Source organism: Naegleria lovaniensis (genome assembly GCF_003324165.1).
Source record: "Naegleria lovaniensis strain ATCC 30569 chromosome Unknown tig067, whole genome shotgun sequence".
Classification (NCBI taxonomy): domain Eukaryota; phylum Heterolobosea; class Eutetramitea; order Acrasida; family Naegleriidae; genus Naegleria; species Naegleria lovaniensis.
Window position 1 is genome coordinate 26,233 of NW_025407889.1, and position 18,207 is coordinate 44,439.

The 18,207-nt window shown below is 37.5% G+C and overlaps 11 protein-coding genes across 11 annotated transcripts; 5 read left to right on the plus strand and 6 right to left on the minus strand.

Moving 5' to 3' along the window:
* Positions 1-4: 4 nt before the first annotated feature.
* On the plus strand, positions 5-2,451 carry C9374_013151 (uncharacterized protein; the record flags this gene model as incomplete). Its single annotated transcript, XM_044688996.1, has 3 exons — positions 5-273; positions 375-929; positions 1,005-2,451. The coding sequence occupies 3 exons, from the start codon at positions 5-7 to the stop codon at positions 2,449-2,451; spliced, it is 2,271 nt and encodes a 756-aa protein (XP_044541962.1).
* Positions 2,452-2,510: 59 nt separating this feature from the next.
* Positions 2,511-3,271, minus strand: C9374_013152 (uncharacterized protein; the record flags this gene model as incomplete). The annotated part of the gene is made up of 4 exons (XM_044688997.1): positions 2,511-2,701; positions 2,773-2,953; positions 3,018-3,134; positions 3,209-3,271. The coding sequence occupies 4 exons, from the start codon at positions 3,269-3,271 to the stop codon at positions 2,511-2,513; spliced, it is 552 nt and encodes a 183-aa protein (XP_044541963.1).
* Positions 3,272-3,874: 603 nt separating this feature from the next.
* Positions 3,875-6,236, plus strand: C9374_013153 (uncharacterized protein; the record flags this gene model as incomplete). The annotated part of the gene is made up of 2 exons (XM_044688998.1): positions 3,875-4,793; positions 4,852-6,236. The coding sequence occupies 2 exons, from the start codon at positions 3,875-3,877 to the stop codon at positions 6,234-6,236; spliced, it is 2,304 nt and encodes a 767-aa protein (XP_044541964.1).
* A 933-nt stretch (positions 6,237-7,169) lies between these two features.
* C9374_013154 (uncharacterized protein) lies at positions 7,170-9,107 on the minus strand (the record flags this gene model as incomplete). Its single annotated transcript, XM_044688999.1, has 1 exon — positions 7,170-9,107. The coding sequence occupies one exon, from the start codon at positions 9,105-9,107 to the stop codon at positions 7,170-7,172; it is 1,938 nt and encodes a 645-aa protein (XP_044541965.1).
* A 377-nt stretch (positions 9,108-9,484) lies between these two features.
* Positions 9,485-9,985, plus strand: C9374_013155 (uncharacterized protein; the record flags this gene model as incomplete). The annotated part of the gene is made up of 1 exon (XM_044689000.1): positions 9,485-9,985. One exon carries the CDS (start codon positions 9,485-9,487, stop codon positions 9,983-9,985), a length of 501 nt encoding a protein of 166 aa, XP_044541966.1.
* Positions 9,986-10,016: 31 nt separating this feature from the next.
* C9374_013156 (uncharacterized protein) lies at positions 10,017-10,316 on the minus strand (the record flags this gene model as incomplete). The annotated part of the gene is made up of 1 exon (XM_044689001.1): positions 10,017-10,316. The coding sequence occupies one exon, from the start codon at positions 10,314-10,316 to the stop codon at positions 10,017-10,019; it is 300 nt and encodes a 99-aa protein (XP_044541967.1).
* A 500-nt stretch (positions 10,317-10,816) lies between these two features.
* C9374_013157 (uncharacterized protein) lies at positions 10,817-12,943 on the plus strand (the record flags this gene model as incomplete). Its single annotated transcript, XM_044689002.1, has 1 exon — positions 10,817-12,943. The coding sequence occupies one exon, from the start codon at positions 10,817-10,819 to the stop codon at positions 12,941-12,943; it is 2,127 nt and encodes a 708-aa protein (XP_044541968.1).
* Positions 12,944-12,965: 22 nt separating this feature from the next.
* C9374_013158 (uncharacterized protein) lies at positions 12,966-14,184 on the minus strand (the record flags this gene model as incomplete). Its single annotated transcript, XM_044689004.1, has 2 exons — positions 12,966-13,668; positions 13,904-14,184. 2 exons carry the CDS (start codon positions 14,182-14,184, stop codon positions 12,966-12,968), a joined length of 984 nt encoding a protein of 327 aa, XP_044541969.1.
* Positions 14,185-14,435: 251 nt separating this feature from the next.
* C9374_013159 (uncharacterized protein) lies at positions 14,436-15,455 on the minus strand (the record flags this gene model as incomplete). The annotated part of the gene is made up of 1 exon (XM_044689005.1): positions 14,436-15,455. The coding sequence occupies one exon, from the start codon at positions 15,453-15,455 to the stop codon at positions 14,436-14,438; it is 1,020 nt and encodes a 339-aa protein (XP_044541970.1).
* Positions 15,456-15,644: 189 nt separating this feature from the next.
* On the plus strand, positions 15,645-16,891 carry C9374_013160 (uncharacterized protein; the record flags this gene model as incomplete). Its single annotated transcript, XM_044689006.1, has 2 exons — positions 15,645-16,290; positions 16,419-16,891. 2 exons carry the CDS (start codon positions 15,645-15,647, stop codon positions 16,889-16,891), a joined length of 1,119 nt encoding a protein of 372 aa, XP_044541971.1.
* A 364-nt stretch (positions 16,892-17,255) lies between these two features.
* On the minus strand, positions 17,256-17,910 carry C9374_013161 (uncharacterized protein; the record flags this gene model as incomplete). Its single annotated transcript, XM_044689007.1, has 2 exons — positions 17,256-17,728; positions 17,889-17,910. 2 exons carry the CDS (start codon positions 17,908-17,910, stop codon positions 17,256-17,258), a joined length of 495 nt encoding a protein of 164 aa, XP_044541972.1.
* Positions 17,911-18,207: the final 297 nt, after the last annotated feature.

The following is an 18,207-nucleotide window of genomic DNA, read 5'->3' on the forward strand; positions in this document are numbered from 1 at the left end:
AAAAATGGGTCGAAACAAACAAACCAAGAGTGATAAAAAGTACAAGAAGAATAAAAAGTTGGTGAAGGCCAAGATCAAAACTCAACGTATGACACAAGAGAAGAAAGTACGAGAGGTGATTAGGAATGAAAAATTGAAAAATGAGGATCTTTCCGATTCCGAAAAGGAGGAAGAACAATTGGAACAACATTACTTGAAGGCTGTGAACAAGAAGAAGCCTTCTTCCACCTCCGTATCAAAACAATCATCGGAAAACAAAACTTCTAGTAGTGGGTACGTACAACTATCGTAGAAATTATTTGTTGTTAATTCCATCATCATCAATATCATTAAATACTTGACATTATGTTCCAACAACTTTTTGACCCTTATAGAACCATCTCAAAAGAAGAAATTGCAGACTTTTTTGAAAAGTTAAAGGCTGAAGGAGGTAAAACCACAAAAGAAGAGGAAGAAGAAATCCAACAATTAATTTCCGGAGTGGATGAAGATGATGAGGAGGAAGTCTATGATGGTGGAGAACGAGAAGAGGGCGACTCGGAGGATCACGATGAAAATATTCCTGCTGACCAAGAAGACGATGAACAAGATGAAGCCTATTTCCAAAGAATTGCCGATGAAATTGAAGAGGAGAATGAAAAACAAGTAAAAGAATTTGGTTCCCGAATCAAAGTTACAAAGGCTCTCATTGCACGATGGGTGAAGAAGATTAAGTCTAGCAATGCAGTGCAACCATTGTTCCATTTGGTGTTATGCTTCCGATCGGGATTGAAGAAGGAAGCGTCATCAGATGAAAAGAAAAAGAAGAAAGATGAACCTGAAATTCCATATGTGGTTCCTGATGCAGCCACATTTGCAAGAGTAGCCATGGCTTGTGTCAAATGCTTGGGAGATTTGGCCACAATATTAACCAAATATGAACAAGGATCGTAAGTAGTTAAATGACATTTTTCGTTTGACAAATTTTATCAATTCACCATTGACCATGTATTATGGCACAATAGAAACAAGATGCCTGCAAAATACTCTGGTTGGAAACAAGTGAAATTAGCTCTCTCGACATTTATTAATGCATTTTACACATTAATGGAAAGTAGTGTGGACGAAAAACTCTTGATTTATATTTTGCATTATTTCACAAGACTTGTCCCATTTTATGGGCTATTTGAGGCACATCCAAAGAAGATTTTACGAATCATGCTCAATTTATTAGGTCACACTAATGAGGACGTGAGAGTGAGAGCCTTCTTAATTATCAACTCAATGGCTGTCATTTATCCATATCCATTCCTTGAATTGTGTATTAAGGGAGTTTATTATACACTCTTGAGAAATTCAAAAGGATACAACCCATCGACATTCCAACAAATTGAATTTTTAAAGAATTGTCTCGTCGAGTTGGCCTCTATCAACTTTAACAGTACCTTCCAACATGCTTTTATTTATATTCGAGAACTTTCCATCACAGTGAGAAGAGCCATGGATACAACGGTACAAAATGGTTATGCCTTGTGCTACAATTGGAAATTCTTCCATTGCTTGGATGCATGGGCAAAAGTTGTTTGTGCCTACTTTAAACAAGAAAAGATTGGCGAATTGCTGTATCCAATCACTCAAATTGCCATGGCTGGTCTTGGTTTGAGCAATTCGGCCAAGCATTATCCATTCAAGATCAAACTATTGACCATGCTGAACACCTTGTCTCGAGAGTGTGACCGAACCTTTATTCCAATTTCACAATTTATTTTTGAAATTCTCCAATTGAAACAAGCCACAGAGACGCCCAAACAAAATCAAAAACCACAACCTTTGTATTTTGAGTTCAAACTGAAAGCAATGCCTGAGGAACTCAAATCTAGGGAATTCCACCAAAGAATCATTGATGATTGTTGCTTTTTGCTTTTGGATCTTTTGGCTACACATAGCAAATCTGTTGCCTTCCCAGAGCTTTCGTACCCAATTACCAGTTTTTTGAAAAAGTATGTCAAGAATCATAGTGAGACTCTGCATTTTGGTATTGCCAAGCAAATTACCAATCTTGTAAAGCACGTCAACGACAATATTATTTTTGTGAATGAAGCCAAATCTAAAATATCCTTCACGCCTCTCGAATTTGACAAGGCAAATCAATTTTTGCAAGACACAGAGACACCTCTCGAAAAATACTATGCTACTGAGAAGAAGAGACAAGACCGAGAATTATTAGAGAGAGTTGCAGCTAAATTGGATGAGAAGGTCCTCTTCGAAGATGGAGAGGATGAAGAAGAGTCAGCCCTCAGAGAAATTGAGGAGACCAAATTAAAGAGAAAGAGAGCCTCCACCACCGCCGCAGACGAAGATGAAACCACACAATCTGACGAAAAAGAAACCAAGAAGAAGAAAAAGTCGACCACTTCCAAGACCACATCGAAACAGGACACACTCAAAGAATTGGATTTGGAGAATTTTTAATGTGAGTAGGTCAATAATAAATTTATATATTTTCATACACAACTAATTTCTCAAAAGTGTTAATCCTTGAGCAATTCAAGAACATCGTCAACAAATTCCTTCTCTGGATTGTCTCGACATTTCTTGGCAAGTTTTAGAGCATCGGTGAAGGCTTTCACGACGTTTGTACCGTCTGCTGCTGAAACATAATACAACGGAAGTTCTCTTTTACTTGCAAAATTGAAGGTGGTTTTTGTCACATCCATATTTACTAAGGGATGATTGAAATGAATGCCACATATCAATTATTCATTATTCGAAACGTTAACCAGCAAAACTTACAATCAATCTTGTTGCATACCACAATGGCTGGAATTCCCTTTCTGTAGGTTTGCAATTCGTTGTACCACTTTTCCAAATTTTTGTATGTGATTTGTCGATCATCAAACACTAGAATGCAGGCGTGAGCTTGATGATAATAAGAGGGATGAACATTATTGAACCTCTCTTGACCAGCAGTGTCCTATTGTATATGTTTAAAAAAGTAACGGGTGGGTTGTAGTTTCATGTTGAGCAGAATAACCTACCCAAAATTCAATATCACAGTCCTCACCATCAATTTTTGATTTATAAGTAAATATATTCAAAGCAAATGTTGATTGTTGTTGTTCTCGGTATCCATCAATTAAAAAGCGTTCAACCAGCTAGCATTCGAATTTATCGTAATAAAATTCCGAAGCAGATCGTTCCATATATTTGATAGTAGGAATGAACATACTTTTGACTTTCCGACTGCAGAATCACCCAACAAAATGACTTTAATGACTTTGGAAGAAGACATTTTTTGTTTTGTAATTCGTTGTTGTATTGGATTTGGAGGGAAACCAAAAATAAAAGAGGCTCTCCTTTTGCTATCCACATCAAAATAAACGCCACTTGGAACAAACATTAGCGATTCATGTAACCTTGAAAACAAAATGATGAAGAGATGGATTTGAACCATCGACCTCGCGTTTGAACAACACACACTCTCCCACGCTGAGCTATCTCCATCAAAAAAATGTCTAAAACTAATTCTTTTACCCTCATTTCACCGTGCTCATAGGTCTCCTATGGTTATAACATTTTTCGGATCTTTCACACACCACTCACATGTTTTCGTAATTGTAGTTTTTGGATTGTTTCAGAGTTGCTGAAAGTCGAGTCGAAGTTGAAATAAATTCTCTCAAGGGACATTGAATCGAGTGAGAATAATTGGACATGCCACAACATTGGCAAATAGCATGGTCCAACAAGAAGGGATTCATTGGTTTGCATGAGTGACTATGTGGTGTCCAAGTACTTGAGTGGCGACCACTCGAGTTCTAACAACATTTCACTTTTCACAACGGGAACCACAAGAATGGAGGGTGGTGTCGTCTGGGTCAACGAAAATCGTCAAAAAATGTGTCCACGTTTACGCCTTGTCCAATATTTGTGTTTTTTAAATCTTCTCGTTGTGTGTGTATTCCTTGCACCGGTGGTCACATGTGCCTACAGTATCACCACTATAGTAGGAACAGGAGCTCAGGGTTCAGGAGGCGATTCTGGAAACGCTTTATCTGCTCAACTGTATTGGCCAAAGGGAGTATATGAATACAATAATGAAATTTATATTGCAGATACTTATAACCATAAAATTAGAAAGGTTTCACAGACAGGTATCATTACAACCATTGCAGGAACAGGTAATCAAGGATATTCAGGAGATTTGGGACTTGCCATAAATGCTCAACTTTCACTTCCAACCTATGTGTACGTGGATTCCACAGGCGTATATGTTGCTGATGCTGGAAATAATTGTATTCGACGAATTCAGAATGATAGAATTGAAACCGTCTTTTCCACTGGACTTCAAAATCCTTTGTTCGTTAGTTTCAATTCGAATCGCGACATGTACATTGTTGACGCGGATAACAATGTCTTGAAAAAAGTTTCCAACGGTGTTGTGTCCAACGTGGTAGGTTCAGGAACGAGAGGTTTCGGTGGGGATGGCAGCTCTGCAACCTCTGCCTTGTTAGACCGACCAGCAGGTGCCTACATGTCCTCATCCTCGAATGAAATTTATATTAGTGACACTTACAATAATAGAATTAGAAAAGTTTCATCTTCAGGTTTCATTTCCACTCTTGCAGGATCCACTCAAGGATTCAGTGGAGATGGTAACTTGGCAAGAGATGCTCGATTGGATCATCCTTCGAGATTGCTGGTCAACTCGAAAGGCGTGTTGTTTTTTGCAGACACCAATAACCATGTCATTCGAAAAATATCCGGTGATATCATTACAACCATTGCAGGAATTGGTGGATCCAATGGATTTAATGGTGACTCGGCCAATGCTCGAAATGCTCAATTATTTTACCCTCATGACATTATGTCAAGATGGAAGTTTTTACATTGCGGATTCTTTAAATAATAGAATTAGAATGTTACGTCCCCTCTGTAATGGAGTGGTTTCGAATGATCCATCCGTGTGCTCTGGTCGTGGCCAATGTCTCGATGAGGACACCTGTACCTGCACACAACCTTCCTTGTACGGTGGTCCATATTGTGAACTTCCCAAATGCAACAACAAGCTCTCGAACGAGACTGGAGTCTGTAATGCCAGAGGAACTTGCTCATCACCCAATACGTGTACTTGTACTGAACCTGCCAAATTTGGAGGAAACGACTGTGAATTTCCCAAGTGTTTTGGAATTCTTCAAACGATGGCATCTACGGTGTGTAGTGGTCATGGTTCTTGCGACTCTCCAGACGTGTGTCGATGTAATGCCAAATGGACAGGTCCAGCATGTGACATGCCTATCTGTTTTGGAATGAATCAAAATGAAACGAGTAGGGTTTGTAGTGGGCGTGGAACTTGTAACGGTCCTGACCTTTGTGTCTGCAATTCAGGATTTACAGGTCAATCGTGTGAAAAGTCAATTCCTGTTCTCTTGGTCAACAAGATGTTCATTTCTCAAGGACAAACCATTACAATCACTACCAACGAGTTGCAAGCGTCTGATCCTGTCGCCAATGACTCTCAACTTCAGTTCATTGTTAGTAACATGCTTTACGGCAGATTTGAATTGAGTTCTGTGAGTGTCAATGTTTTTTCACAACAACAGGTGAAGGATGGTCAAGTGAAATTTGTGCACACTGGAACAAACAATCAACCACCTACTTTCCAAATAACAGTTTCCAACGGTGTAGTTCAAACTTCTCAACAATCTCCTTCCATTACTTTCAATGTTGGTCCATATGTGAATGACAAGATGCTCGATCAGACCGTGCAAGTTGATCAAGAATTCAAAATTCCAGTATCGAAAAATATGTTCATTGATCCAGATGGAGAAACTTTGACCTCTTATGCATCGTTGGAAACTGGACAACCACTTCCAAGTTGGATTAAATTTGATGAAAAGACATACTTTCTCAGTGGAAAGAGTTCAGAACCAAGTACGAACAAATTCAAATTCTACGTAGTGGATAGGGGAAATTTGAAAGCAGAATGTGTGTTTTCATTTAAGGTTGTGGCAAATTCAGGAAGTTCAGGAAATTCTGGAAACTCTGGAAATTCAGGTCTTGGAGTTGCTGATATTGTTGGAATTGCTGTCGGTATTTCTACACCAATTCTTACGATTATTGGACTTCTTGTTGGGGGAGGAGGTATTTGGCAATGTGTTAAACATTTTAAGAAACCAAAGTCTACTTTATCACCTGCAACGACTGAAATTTCACTTGAAGATACCTCAGCCACGGTGGCTCCAAAACCCGAAGTATGAAATCATCGTTTAAAATAAATAAGAAATAGAGCCATTGTTACTGGGAAAAAGGATATGAATCCATTCCAATGAATGTTGATGTGATAAAACGAAAATGAAGAGAAGGATTTGAACCATCGACCTCGCACAGAATCGTGCACGCTCTCCCGTGCTGAGCTATCTTCACCAAAAAGGTTGCGCCTTATTCTGTCAACGTAACAAACTCATCTGCATTTCCATAAATGAAACAGGAATGCTCATTTCTTGTTGGAGAGGAGGTGAAAAACAAATTTGTTTTTTTATTGGAAAAGAAAATGAAGTGACAAGCTGTCAAGGCATTTTGTTTCATCACTCCAGAGCACTCATTGACATTGAATTTCAAGCATTTTCACAAATATTACTGTTACTTCACCATGAAATCAGACAGAATTTCAAAATGAACATTGCAACTATTTTTAATGAACTCATACATTTGCTTCACATTGAACAAGCCTTTTCTTCACAACGCAATGCTAAAAATACAATGAACACAGCATATCCCCAAAATACTGGAAATTTATTTCTTTTTCATTTTCGTCACCAAGGTCTGAGATAAAACGTTGCGATCAACGCTTACCTCTTCGCCACCTCTCAATCTTTATCAAGTCACGAGTTTGGATCACTTGATAATCAACAACCCAACTTTCAGAAATGCTCAATATCGATCGTTTTGAATTGATAACGTACCTGTGATCACTTTGTCAACCAAGGCAAAAGTTTTCGATCCAAGAAACTTCCACCAAAATATGACAAGTTATTTTTAGATGCCTAAAGTTTCTCGAACAATTCATACCAGAGTAGTTTCGACGATTTCATAGTTTTCGAAATGCTGATTCCATTTTTTTATAGATGCAATGTTCATTTTGAAACCTTGTATGATTTCATCGTGAAATGACAGTATTGTTTATCACGATCTTAATTATTTATAATTTCTGTTCCAATTAATCCATAATTTGTGAATATGGCATTCTTCTTTTTTCGCGTCACTCTCTTCACTGCAAATACACAATCAGTATCGGTAGGTGCCAATTTGAGAGCTTGTGAAAAACTCTGCAATGCATCATCGTACAATTCGCTCATTTCAAATAACACTCCCAAATTATAATATCCATATGGAGAGCTAGGTTCCAATTCGATGGCTTTTGCAAAACATTCGCCAGCTTCTTGAACATGATCGGCATACATGTGACACAATCCAAGAGTGTTGTAGTAATTTTCTGTTGAATAATTTGCAAGAATATTTGGAAATTCTTGTACCAATTCATGATATCGTTGGAAATATCGAATCGCTTCATTGAAGAGAGTTTCTGATTTTTCTGAATCTTCACTTTCACTTGAATACTTGATAATGGCAAGTAAATAATAGGATTCTGCAAGATATTGATACAATCTTAATCGATCACTGGATGACTCTACTAGCGTGGATGCTCTCTCTATGATACATTTCAATTTAATTTTACAGTTAGCGGTCGATCCACATCGCAAATGCAATTTTGCCAATTCAAACAAGGCCCTGAAATTTTGTCGATTCAATGTACATGCCAAATCCAAACTCGACTTGGCTCTTTCTAAAACTCCCAATTTTAAGTGACACATTCCAACTCGTTCATAGGCACAATCAAAGGAAGGTTCCTTAATTTGTGATGATTTGTAATATTGAATTGCATTTTGGTAGTCACATTTCCTTTCATAGTAAAGTCCAATCGCATAATGAGTGAGTGCATGATTCGTGTCCAAGCTCGATAAATACGATTGTAAATTCACATCTTGCAAATTGGTTTGATCTCCAAGAATGGTGCATAAAAACATGGCACTTTTCAATTCACCTCGATCAGCCATATCATTCGAATTGGATTCCTTTTCGAGCGCTTGCAATGACTTTTCGAAATATTGATTCGCTCGTTCGTACTGTTCGTCACACACCAACGTATGACCATAATCACGTAAAAATGTTGACTTTTCAGACAATGACGAATCCAATACAAGAGCTTCATCAAAACATTTCAAAGCATCTCGAAAAAGTAAACCTTCTCGCAATGCACACGCCAAATACACATAAATTTGAGCCATTTTCGACTCACTTGAAAAGAATCGATTCAAAAAGTCTCGACACACACGTTCCAAATCTCCAAATTTTCGAGTCGATTTCAACTTTTCACATTCATTCAGTGTCGAATCGAAATCTTTTTCAGTGGCTTGAGTGGCAACTGTTCGTCCATTCGATCGGGCACGCATGGCACTTGGAATGACTTCTGAGAGAGAAGAATTGATCAAATTTGGAGACCCGACAGTAGGTGAAATGGAAGTAATTGTTGTTGTTGTAGGAGAGGTGTGGATCTGATTTTGACTGCTGACACTTGTTGGACTGTCCACAGAAATGATGATGGGAGATTTTGATTTGTTTTCAATAATACGTTTGATAATGTTACTGTGCGTATTGTTGCTTTCACTGCTGCTATTATTGTTGCCAGTTATTTCAATATTATTGTCAATAACAGTTGAAGTGAAGAGTGAGAGGTCTTTTGTTTTTTGTTGTTGTTGTTCGTAAAGGTTCTCATTCTCTTCGTTCATCTGTTGTTGGTCGGTAATACTTGTGCTGTTGTTGATGTTGGAAGCAAAATTATTTTGAGTGTGACACAAAGGATTCGTGCTACGGTCATTGTTCTGTGGGGTGTCAGTTGTCATTGAAGAGGTTGTGTTTTCATGACTATTGGAGGAAGCCACAGTTGAGTGGGAATGAGCTGAGGTGGCCTTTCTAACCATCACTACTTTCTTCCGAACAATGGTTTGAGGAGGTCTTGTCGATGGAAAATCATTGGGAAGATTGGGTGTGCTTGAAGAATCGGAAGACATTTTTGACAACTGGCAGGAGATGTGTTTTGATAGGATGAGGTGCTAATAATTGCAATCTCGAGATGAGAGAATGGGTATGTTTGCGTGGAAATAGTGAGGCAGCCGAGAGATTTTTGTTTTTTGTTTCTCTTCCTTTCCCAAGAGATCGCAAGCTAATGAACTTGCGACAAATGACAGGAGCAGCGTTGAGGTTAAGGAAGGTCTAGAATTAATTGAACGATGATTGGTTCGAATCCTCCCGATGTTGGAATGGTGAAATTGATTTTGAATAGATCAAGACAATTATGGGTTTCTTGTTTATCATCATGTTTCATACAACAAAAAGAGAGAGCAGTAAATTCATTCATATATGATTTACAGAAAGAATACAAAAAAGAATGGAGCAATTATTAGCCTATTTAGAATCATCCTCCTCCTCCTCTCAATTTAAGGAAAAGAATGAAATGAATGTTCATTCTACAACAACAACTGAAAGGAATGTTCATTATGAGAATAATGATAATGATGAATGGTCATTGGTGAATGATTCTTCTCCTCAATCAGAGAAAGAAGGTCCCACCACACTCTCCGACCAACATCTCGTTTCGTATTTACAAGAATTAAACAGCGTGCACAAGAAAAATCGAGCGCAAGATGAAAAGCCTTTATCGGAATGGAACGAATTGGACGTGATGATCTTTCTCGCCGTGCATGAGGTTCCGCAAACAGTGATTGAACAGTTTAAAGAATACAATGGAAAGAAAATCATGATGAAATTAATGGACAGTTCTGTAGATATGACGATGGAAACGGTAGAACATCATCATGATGATGAAACCAACGAAAATTTGAAATTAATTTTGGAATTAATTCGGAAACATGTTCAAAACATTCTTTAATCATCGTTTAACATCTTCCTAACAAGTTGATTTATTCCTTTAATTCCTGACAAGCTTTCACGATTTTCTTGATAGATTCCTCTCTCAGATCAGGATATTTACGAAATAGATTTCGTTGATGCGATTGAAAAATTGTTTTTGGCGATTCATTCTTTCGTTTTACTTCAATTTTCACAAAGATGGGATACTCATCAAGGCACACGGATTTAATAGATGCATCGGGAAACACTTGTTGGATGGCACTGATTGCTGTGGATTCTTCTTGAGTACCTCCATCACAATTCTCACAAAAAGTCACTGTGAATTCCATGGAATTGTGGTCTGATTGCATTTTGTTTGATGTTGCTGCTTCAACAAGGTTGAATTCAATGAAACCACCACCCACTCTTTGTGACCTCCAAATTGTAGGGATTACAAACATAGTTCGAACGACCCCATAACGGCATTATATTAAAAAAGCCGACAACAACACATGTTTTTGGTTCCATCTCAATCACAGACGAGAGCTCTCAATGAATTAATTTTCAGCTCCATCACACTAACAATCATGTACGATCATTATCGAGTTTTTCAATTTTCTTCTTCCTCAATCAAATGAAAACCTCAAAGAGGTGAACAACAACAACAGATTAAAAAAATATTTCCATACGAGTTGGACCTGTGCGATTCGTCATTCATCTTGTTAGATTATCATTTCAAAATTGGAGATCACCATCATTGCGATCTAATGATACTGTGAGAGCAAGCTTGAAAACTACTTTCCGATACCTTGCAAATATATTTCTTTTCTGATAAATTATACATTAACAGTCAATACATTGATTCCCGATGATGAAGAGTAAATTAATTGGTCTTTATTTGACGAATCATGGGAAAAACTTTCAAGAGTACAATCATAATTTGAGATATTTGCTCGATCATTTGAACGGTGCGTCCAATAACCTTACTTTGGTATCAGAACCATCATCATTGAGACCATTGAGTTCTGTACAATTGAAACTGCATATATTAAGCTATTCAATTTTAGAAATTTCACCCCGGACATGCCCGTCCCTCTATTGCATGAGCGGATCGGAAAAGAAGGCCAAATTGGATGAGTGTTCTCTTGCTGAAATTGAAAAATGCATTGTTAGACTTATTTACGGAAAGTTTGATTGTGAGAACAAGTTGAAAATTCGACAAATATTTCATCATTTTCGTATTTATTTAGAAACATCCAAACATGTTACTATCAAGTTTGACTCTTTGTTTGACGTCCATCTCGTGAGAATATTGTGGAGTAAGGCCAAGTCTATTCATTGCCAAAACGGAGGTTCTTCTGAGAATTTTTACTTTTCAATTCCTCAGAGAAATTACCAAGAAGTACTGAGCTGCACTGATAGTAATCACCACTCGAACAATGTTTCCGTAAATAATGTCGATCATGACAAGGACGAGCAAGAAACAGAGTTCGATAGAAAACACAAGAAACGAAAAATGCTATCCCAGCAGCACTCCAACGACGATCGCCACTCCTTAACGACTCTCCAACTTCTCAAAAATTGGTCCACTCAGTTGAAAACCTATTGCACACAATTAGAGGAATTGAAAGTGAAGCTAGATTATGATTTACTTAAATACATGATATGGAATCATGACAAATGTATTTGTCCATTGCTGAGAAATTGTGAAGCCATTATTCTTCCTGAACACTACGAGTCCATGACAACTAATGCATGCACACAAGAACTCGTCCATTCTGCAACAAGTTCCTCATCTCTTGGCCCTAATTGTCACTATAATTTTGTGACAAAATTGGAATGGATCGTGTCCCGTGAATCCACTCATCATTTCTGGGAAACGCTGAACATCATGGCGACAAATTTTCTACCACATTTTCCAAATCTAGAGTCTCTAACAATCAAGGGATTTCATGTAAATAGTTCCTCGACCTATACTACCTCTCCCTTAGGCCCGTTAATAGAATATTATTCGAAACATTCATCCACTTGTCTAAAAAGCTTGAGTATGGACATTTGTTTTTCATTTAACTCGAAAACATGCGACGTGTTTTGGAAAGGCTTATGGAACGACATTTCGCAACTATCTTCCTTGGAGAAGTTAGAAATGAATGTTGGTGTACTCTCATGCGACAGTAGTGATATTTTACTTGTTGTAGAAGAGGCCTTTTCATTGCATGATGAGACAAATTATATTGCTCTCAATGGAATCAACAAGGATGAAAAAACTCACCACACACCATCACCACAGGTGAAAATACCCAATTTAAAAAGCATCTCAATGAGCATCAAAAAAGATGGACAAATAATTATTGACCAATCCATGCTATTAACGTTGCTCAAATACAGAGTTAAAGACTTACAAGAAATTGACATTGATTTTCGAGTGAACAATGAAACTCAATTCTCTCAATGTTTTGAATATTGGAATTGCTTTGATACATCATTGGCTTGGTACAATATTAGAAAGCTTAAATTTTCGAATGTGAAACTGGATTCAGAAAAGTGTGACGTGCTGGGTCGGTGTCATACACTGAGGTGGCTCATTTTGAATCATGTCGAGTTTGATTCACATGATAACGACGACGAAAAGCGCTATGTTATTGAATGTCTTGCACAATCACGATCCATTACTCATTTAGAGCTTCCATATTGCAATCTTGAAGATTATCATTTGGAACCAATATTTTTGAATATGAATCAGCTTGAATTACTGAATTTGAAACATAACAATGTTGGACCTTTATTATTGCTAGCTCATTTAACCAAAGTAGAAATTGGCAACCCCACTTCAACTGTACGGAATAATTTGATACATTTGTATGCTTTGAATTTGGAAGGAAATTCAATGATTACTGAAGAACATATCAACAAACTTCTGGAACACAACGAAACATTGACTTATTTAACTCCTCAAAGCAAGGATTCGTTACCTTTACCTACTTTTACATGGCAGTAAATTTTCAAAGTTACTGAACTCACTAATGAATGACTTCTTCTTCATCATTGCTTGTAGTTGCTAGTGAAGGAGATGCATTTGTCTCATCACTAGGAATGAGAGGTTCATACCAGTCCTTTGTGAATCCTGCTTTCAATCTCAACTCATGATTGAACGGTGGACGCAACACTCCTGTGGCTGTATGGTTTCGCACCAAATGATGAAATCGTTGTCGAATTAAATTCTCGTCCACTTCCTCCTCTTGTGTGCTATCTTGTTGTTGCATTTCTTCTCTGTTCTTTCTTCGTTCCTCTCGAATGGCATGGGCACAACAAAACTTGAACCATTTCACTCCTTTCTGCACATGACTCACTTCTTCTTCCAATATTACATTCAACAAGTCAGCACTTTCAAAATCTTTGGCTTCTCTCAATCTTCGAATATTGTTTGGGGTCATGTCCAAGCCACGTGCCTCATGAACTGTGTGTAAAATACATAAACGTAACATGACATCATTTTCAGTGGCAGTAGCGGCTGCCCATAATCCTCCATGTGCTGGGAACTGACCATAAAAACTTGCTAATTCTGTCAATCGTTTGCTTAACATTTTGAAATGTCGACATTCATCCAATGCAACATAAAACCAATCAATGAGAAATTCGTCAGGTAAATAATCGAGAATTGCGAATCGACATAAAATGTCCCAACTCAAATCAATAGCGTAAGATTCCATATGACAAATGGAACTACATTAGATCAAGTGTATAATTTAAAAGAGATTTAAAATGATTATTTGAGAGGCGTGATCAAATAGTTCAATTTTCAAGATCCCATTCATTTAAAATTATCATTATATTCCATATTGTGTCATATCAACGTGTCGTTCACAATCAACAAATTGATGTAAAAGAAATTAATATTAATAAATTGTTCATTAATTTGATAAATCATTTCCTGTTCAACACAAATTCTCCAACTTACTGAATCAAAGCTGCTCTATTTTCCACAGTTCCTGCTCCTCTTTTATGTAATTGTTTCGGATGAACAATGGTGATATTATCGGGACGAGCCGGAACACTCGGAGGTCTCACTTTTACCATTTCATTGGGATCCAAAGGCCTCACACGTATTTTTCCATCTTCATAAAGTTGTTGAGCGAGAAATGAGAGATTAACTTTTTCATCTGTATCTTTGGTATTCAAAACTTGAATTCCGAAGGAATATAAATCATGAAAAGTTGATGAAGCCTCCATGGATAACATTTTTCTTTAATGTAATTATTAAATTACAAATAGAACATTAACGCAACCAGAGTTTGACTCCAATCGAGTTTCGCTCCAAAATTCATTGATGAAAAACATGTTGGAATGACATGTCAAATACTCGCCCTTTCTATCCATCTTCCAAAAGCATACGTTCCATCATCCTGCCCATCGTTTTGAAAGTTTACAAAAAAAATCTAATTAGTTTATTGTTAGCACCATTGGTGCTGGTAAAACTATTAAACGCACGTTCATGCGGTTGACTTTGGCTTGAACTGTCTTGAAATTGGTTTCAATTCTGTGGAGCAAATAAATCTTGTTGAGGTTAGTCTATTCAATTCATTGATGTCATTAAGCTTGTATTCAACAATTAGGTATGAGTAGGTATCTTTTACCTTTTTCTTAATACTGAGTCTCTCTTTTTCGAATTTGATGGTTGTGTTCTTGCATAGTGTTTTAATTGCTTTGGTAATTGCAAGTTCACTTGTTGATTCAGGAAGTATGCAATTTGCTATGTGCGTTTCTTGCTTTCTTTTGATAATTTCAAATCCTTGTTCAATCAATTCAGTGTTGGGATTCTTGGAATCAAAGTTAATTTTAAGTTTGTACAAGGTTTCTCGAGGATTGAATGTTAGGCACATTTGTTCAATTCTACATTTCTTTTGGTTGATTGAGTACTTGATGAGAGTTTCGATGTTCGAAATTGATTTTTCTTTGGCTATTAATGTTGTTGGAGATGATGTAAAAATCATTGGTGAAGCGAAATATTTTGTTTGTGTTTTTTCTGTCATGGCTGGTGAATTAAGTTTCTTTAGTATTTGTTGTTGAGTTTCGGCATTTTGAATGACTAAATTGAGAGTGTTGGTCTTGCTGTCTGGGATGTACCAGTGTTCAATGACTGATTCAAATCTTTTTAGAATAAATTTAACAAATGAGGATGAGATATTGCTGTCCGAGTAGATTGAGATTGAATTAGTTTTGTTCTTGGGTTGACCAGTATGTTCAATTTTGAGTTGAGGAGTTTCTAAATGTTTAGTTTCCTGTTTTGGTTGTTGGGTTGGTTCAGGTTGAGGGTGAATTTTTTGCGCTTCATTTTGAGCTTGAGAAATTTTGATGGTTGGTTCAGGTTTTGGTTGAGTTGGTTTTGTAACTTCAATTAATTGCTGTACTGTTTGTGTGAGCGTCTTAACAGCGTCTTGCAGTTCTTTGATTTGTTGTTGTTGTTGTTCTAGGTGGTTTATGAGTTCTTTGATGGTTTGTTGTTGAGTCATTTTTTTCGCGTCGAGTTTACAAAAAAAATGTCTTCATTGCCCGCAGCAAACAACGTGAATCAAGACGAGCAAGAAATTGAAATTATTCAACATCATTCCATTCATCATCATGAATCGTCGGAACATCCCTTGCACCAGGAAGAAGAGGATGATGAATCTCATCGTTCTTATGGCAACTCGGGAGTGATGATGGGAAATAGATTGAATAACCGATCTTCGGAATTTGAAAAGAAACCCTTGTTGATGAATTCTGATTCTTCCCAACCTTCGGATCAGACTATAACATCACCTTTGGCTGGGATCGGGAACAAGGTTACACAATTGTCTGTAGATTCTCAAAATTTCTTTGATAAATTGGAAGATAAGAGAGTGAGCATGTCTCCACTCGATTCGCTCTATGATTCAAAATTTGGATTTATTGTTTTGAAAGGTGCAAAATATTGCATGAGAATATTTGGACTTTTCATGGTGATGGTTGCTGTGGTTCTCTTATCTTTAAATTTTTATTTTTACTTTGCAGTGACATTGCCCATGATGAACACACAAATGTGGACCTACACATTTCATTTACTCCTTGGATTGTATATAGCACTTTCAATTTCATTTAACTATGTTCAATGCGTTCGAGTGAGTCCAGGTGTGACTCCAAAAGAATGGGTTGATTCTCTCGATAATGTGGAGACCTTTAGAAATGATACAAAATCTGTGCCAGGAAAAAATTGGAGCAAGTGGTGTGGACGGTGTCAACAACCAAAACCCATTCGAGCTCATCATTGCCATATTTGTGATGTTTGTGTGTTGAGAATGGATCATCATTGTCCATGGTTAAATAATTGTAAGTGTTTTTGCATGATGTGGCGTTGTGTGTGAATAGTTGATAATGATAATCGTTCGTGATGCATCACGCATGTCATATGAACTACAAATTTCACTTGTCGTTGCAACAACAACAAAAACATTCAGGTGTTGGACTTCAAAATCACAAATACTTTGTTGGATTTATTGGATTTTTAGCTCTTGCTGCATTGTACAATTTTGTCATGATTTCACTTGGAGTGTTTGGTTTCTACACACCAGATCCCATCCTGTACGCAACATGGAGTGGATGGCTGACATTTGTGATGGTTCTCTCAGGTTCTCTTGGACTCACCATGACTACTTTCACAGGATGGCATGTGTATCTTGTGTTGACCAATCAAACCACGATTGAATTCCAATTTAACAAAATGAAGGCCGTGAGAAGTAAGTCTGGAGGTTCTGACAATCCATACAATATTGGAATGAAGAGTAACATACAGCAAGTGTATGGTTTGGCCACTCCTGAAGATTCTGTATTGGGGTGGGCAAAATTGTTAATGTTGCCCAACCTTCAAAAGTCGCCTGTGGATGGCATCAATTATCCCACCAACCAGCCAAAAGGAGGCGAAAACGTGTAGTGACTCTCCGATCGTGTGTGTAGCAAAAGTGCATGTCATATATAAATGTGTCAAACAACACTTTCAATTTCTCCTCCTCAATCGGAGCCAGCGCCTCAATCGTGCCGATTTGTGCCTTTGAGGGCCGATGACAGGGCCAATTTGCCTTCATACTAGGGTTAGGCGACGAAAACACTATCAGCAGAAAAAAGAAACAACAACTTGAAAGCCAACGTTCTTCCACAACAATATCGTGCTAATCATGAAAACTGATGTAGGCTTTATTCAAGTTAGTAACATTTACAATTGAATGAAATACACCCTACTAGCGTAGTGTTTATTTGGCCCCGTACACTATTCGGTATTTGACATCAAGAGGGCTCTCTTAGATTTGCTTGTTCTTTGCTCTGTTCAGTTCGTTTTGGAACAAGGTCTTGAAATCGGAAGCTTGAGGACCGAATGGATAGCAGAATCTGAAGAGTGGGTTCACTGAGGCTTGAGAGTCAGCTCCATTCTTAACCATGAGGAAAGGATGAGGGTTGGATCTCGACAAGGTAGTTTGTGAATCAAAGAAAGTGTACCAGAACAATGAGAAGAGAGAGAAGAAAATACCAGCAGCAACTGGGATGGCAATAATGATACCACCCAAAAAGTTGGTATACCACAAAGGTTGGCCACCACGGAACTCCAAAGGTTTCATGGAGAGCTTGAAGCCTGGTGTAGAGTAAATTCCAGAAACTTGATCAAAGAAGCCTGGTGTCTTGTTTTGAATGTGGAGGAATCTGACTCCAGCGTTAGCCGAAGGAACAAACACAGTGTTTGGATTTCTCTTGATCAATTTCACGAGTTGTTTTGAGGCTGTTAGGAGAGGTGAGCAAAACAAACACATTTCAGAGTTGGCAGACACCAATACGATAGTGATGGAATTAAGTTTCGTTGTATGAATGAACACGACGAAAAGCAAAACAAGGAATAAGTATTGGCATCCATGCCCAAAAATACACAATGAAAGACCTACCTGGTACAATGCTCTTGTTCATTTTTTTTACTTGTTGTTTCTTCTGTTACGTCCAAATAAGTACATTTTAATACGGTTGAGCGCTTTTACAAATTTTCGCCATTTTTGGTACGCACTGTTTGAAATTGACTCAAAACAATGAAATTATTTGAAATTGGCAATTAGGTTGCTCACCAGAGAGACTTCTTTAATTCACCTGAATTGGTCACAGCATCTCGATCGAAACCTCCATGAATTAGAAACCAGACTTTGAAATTAGTGTTTATTCTTATATTTCGCAGGCTCAATATTTGTTTTAAAATACTGGAAGTAGTAGATA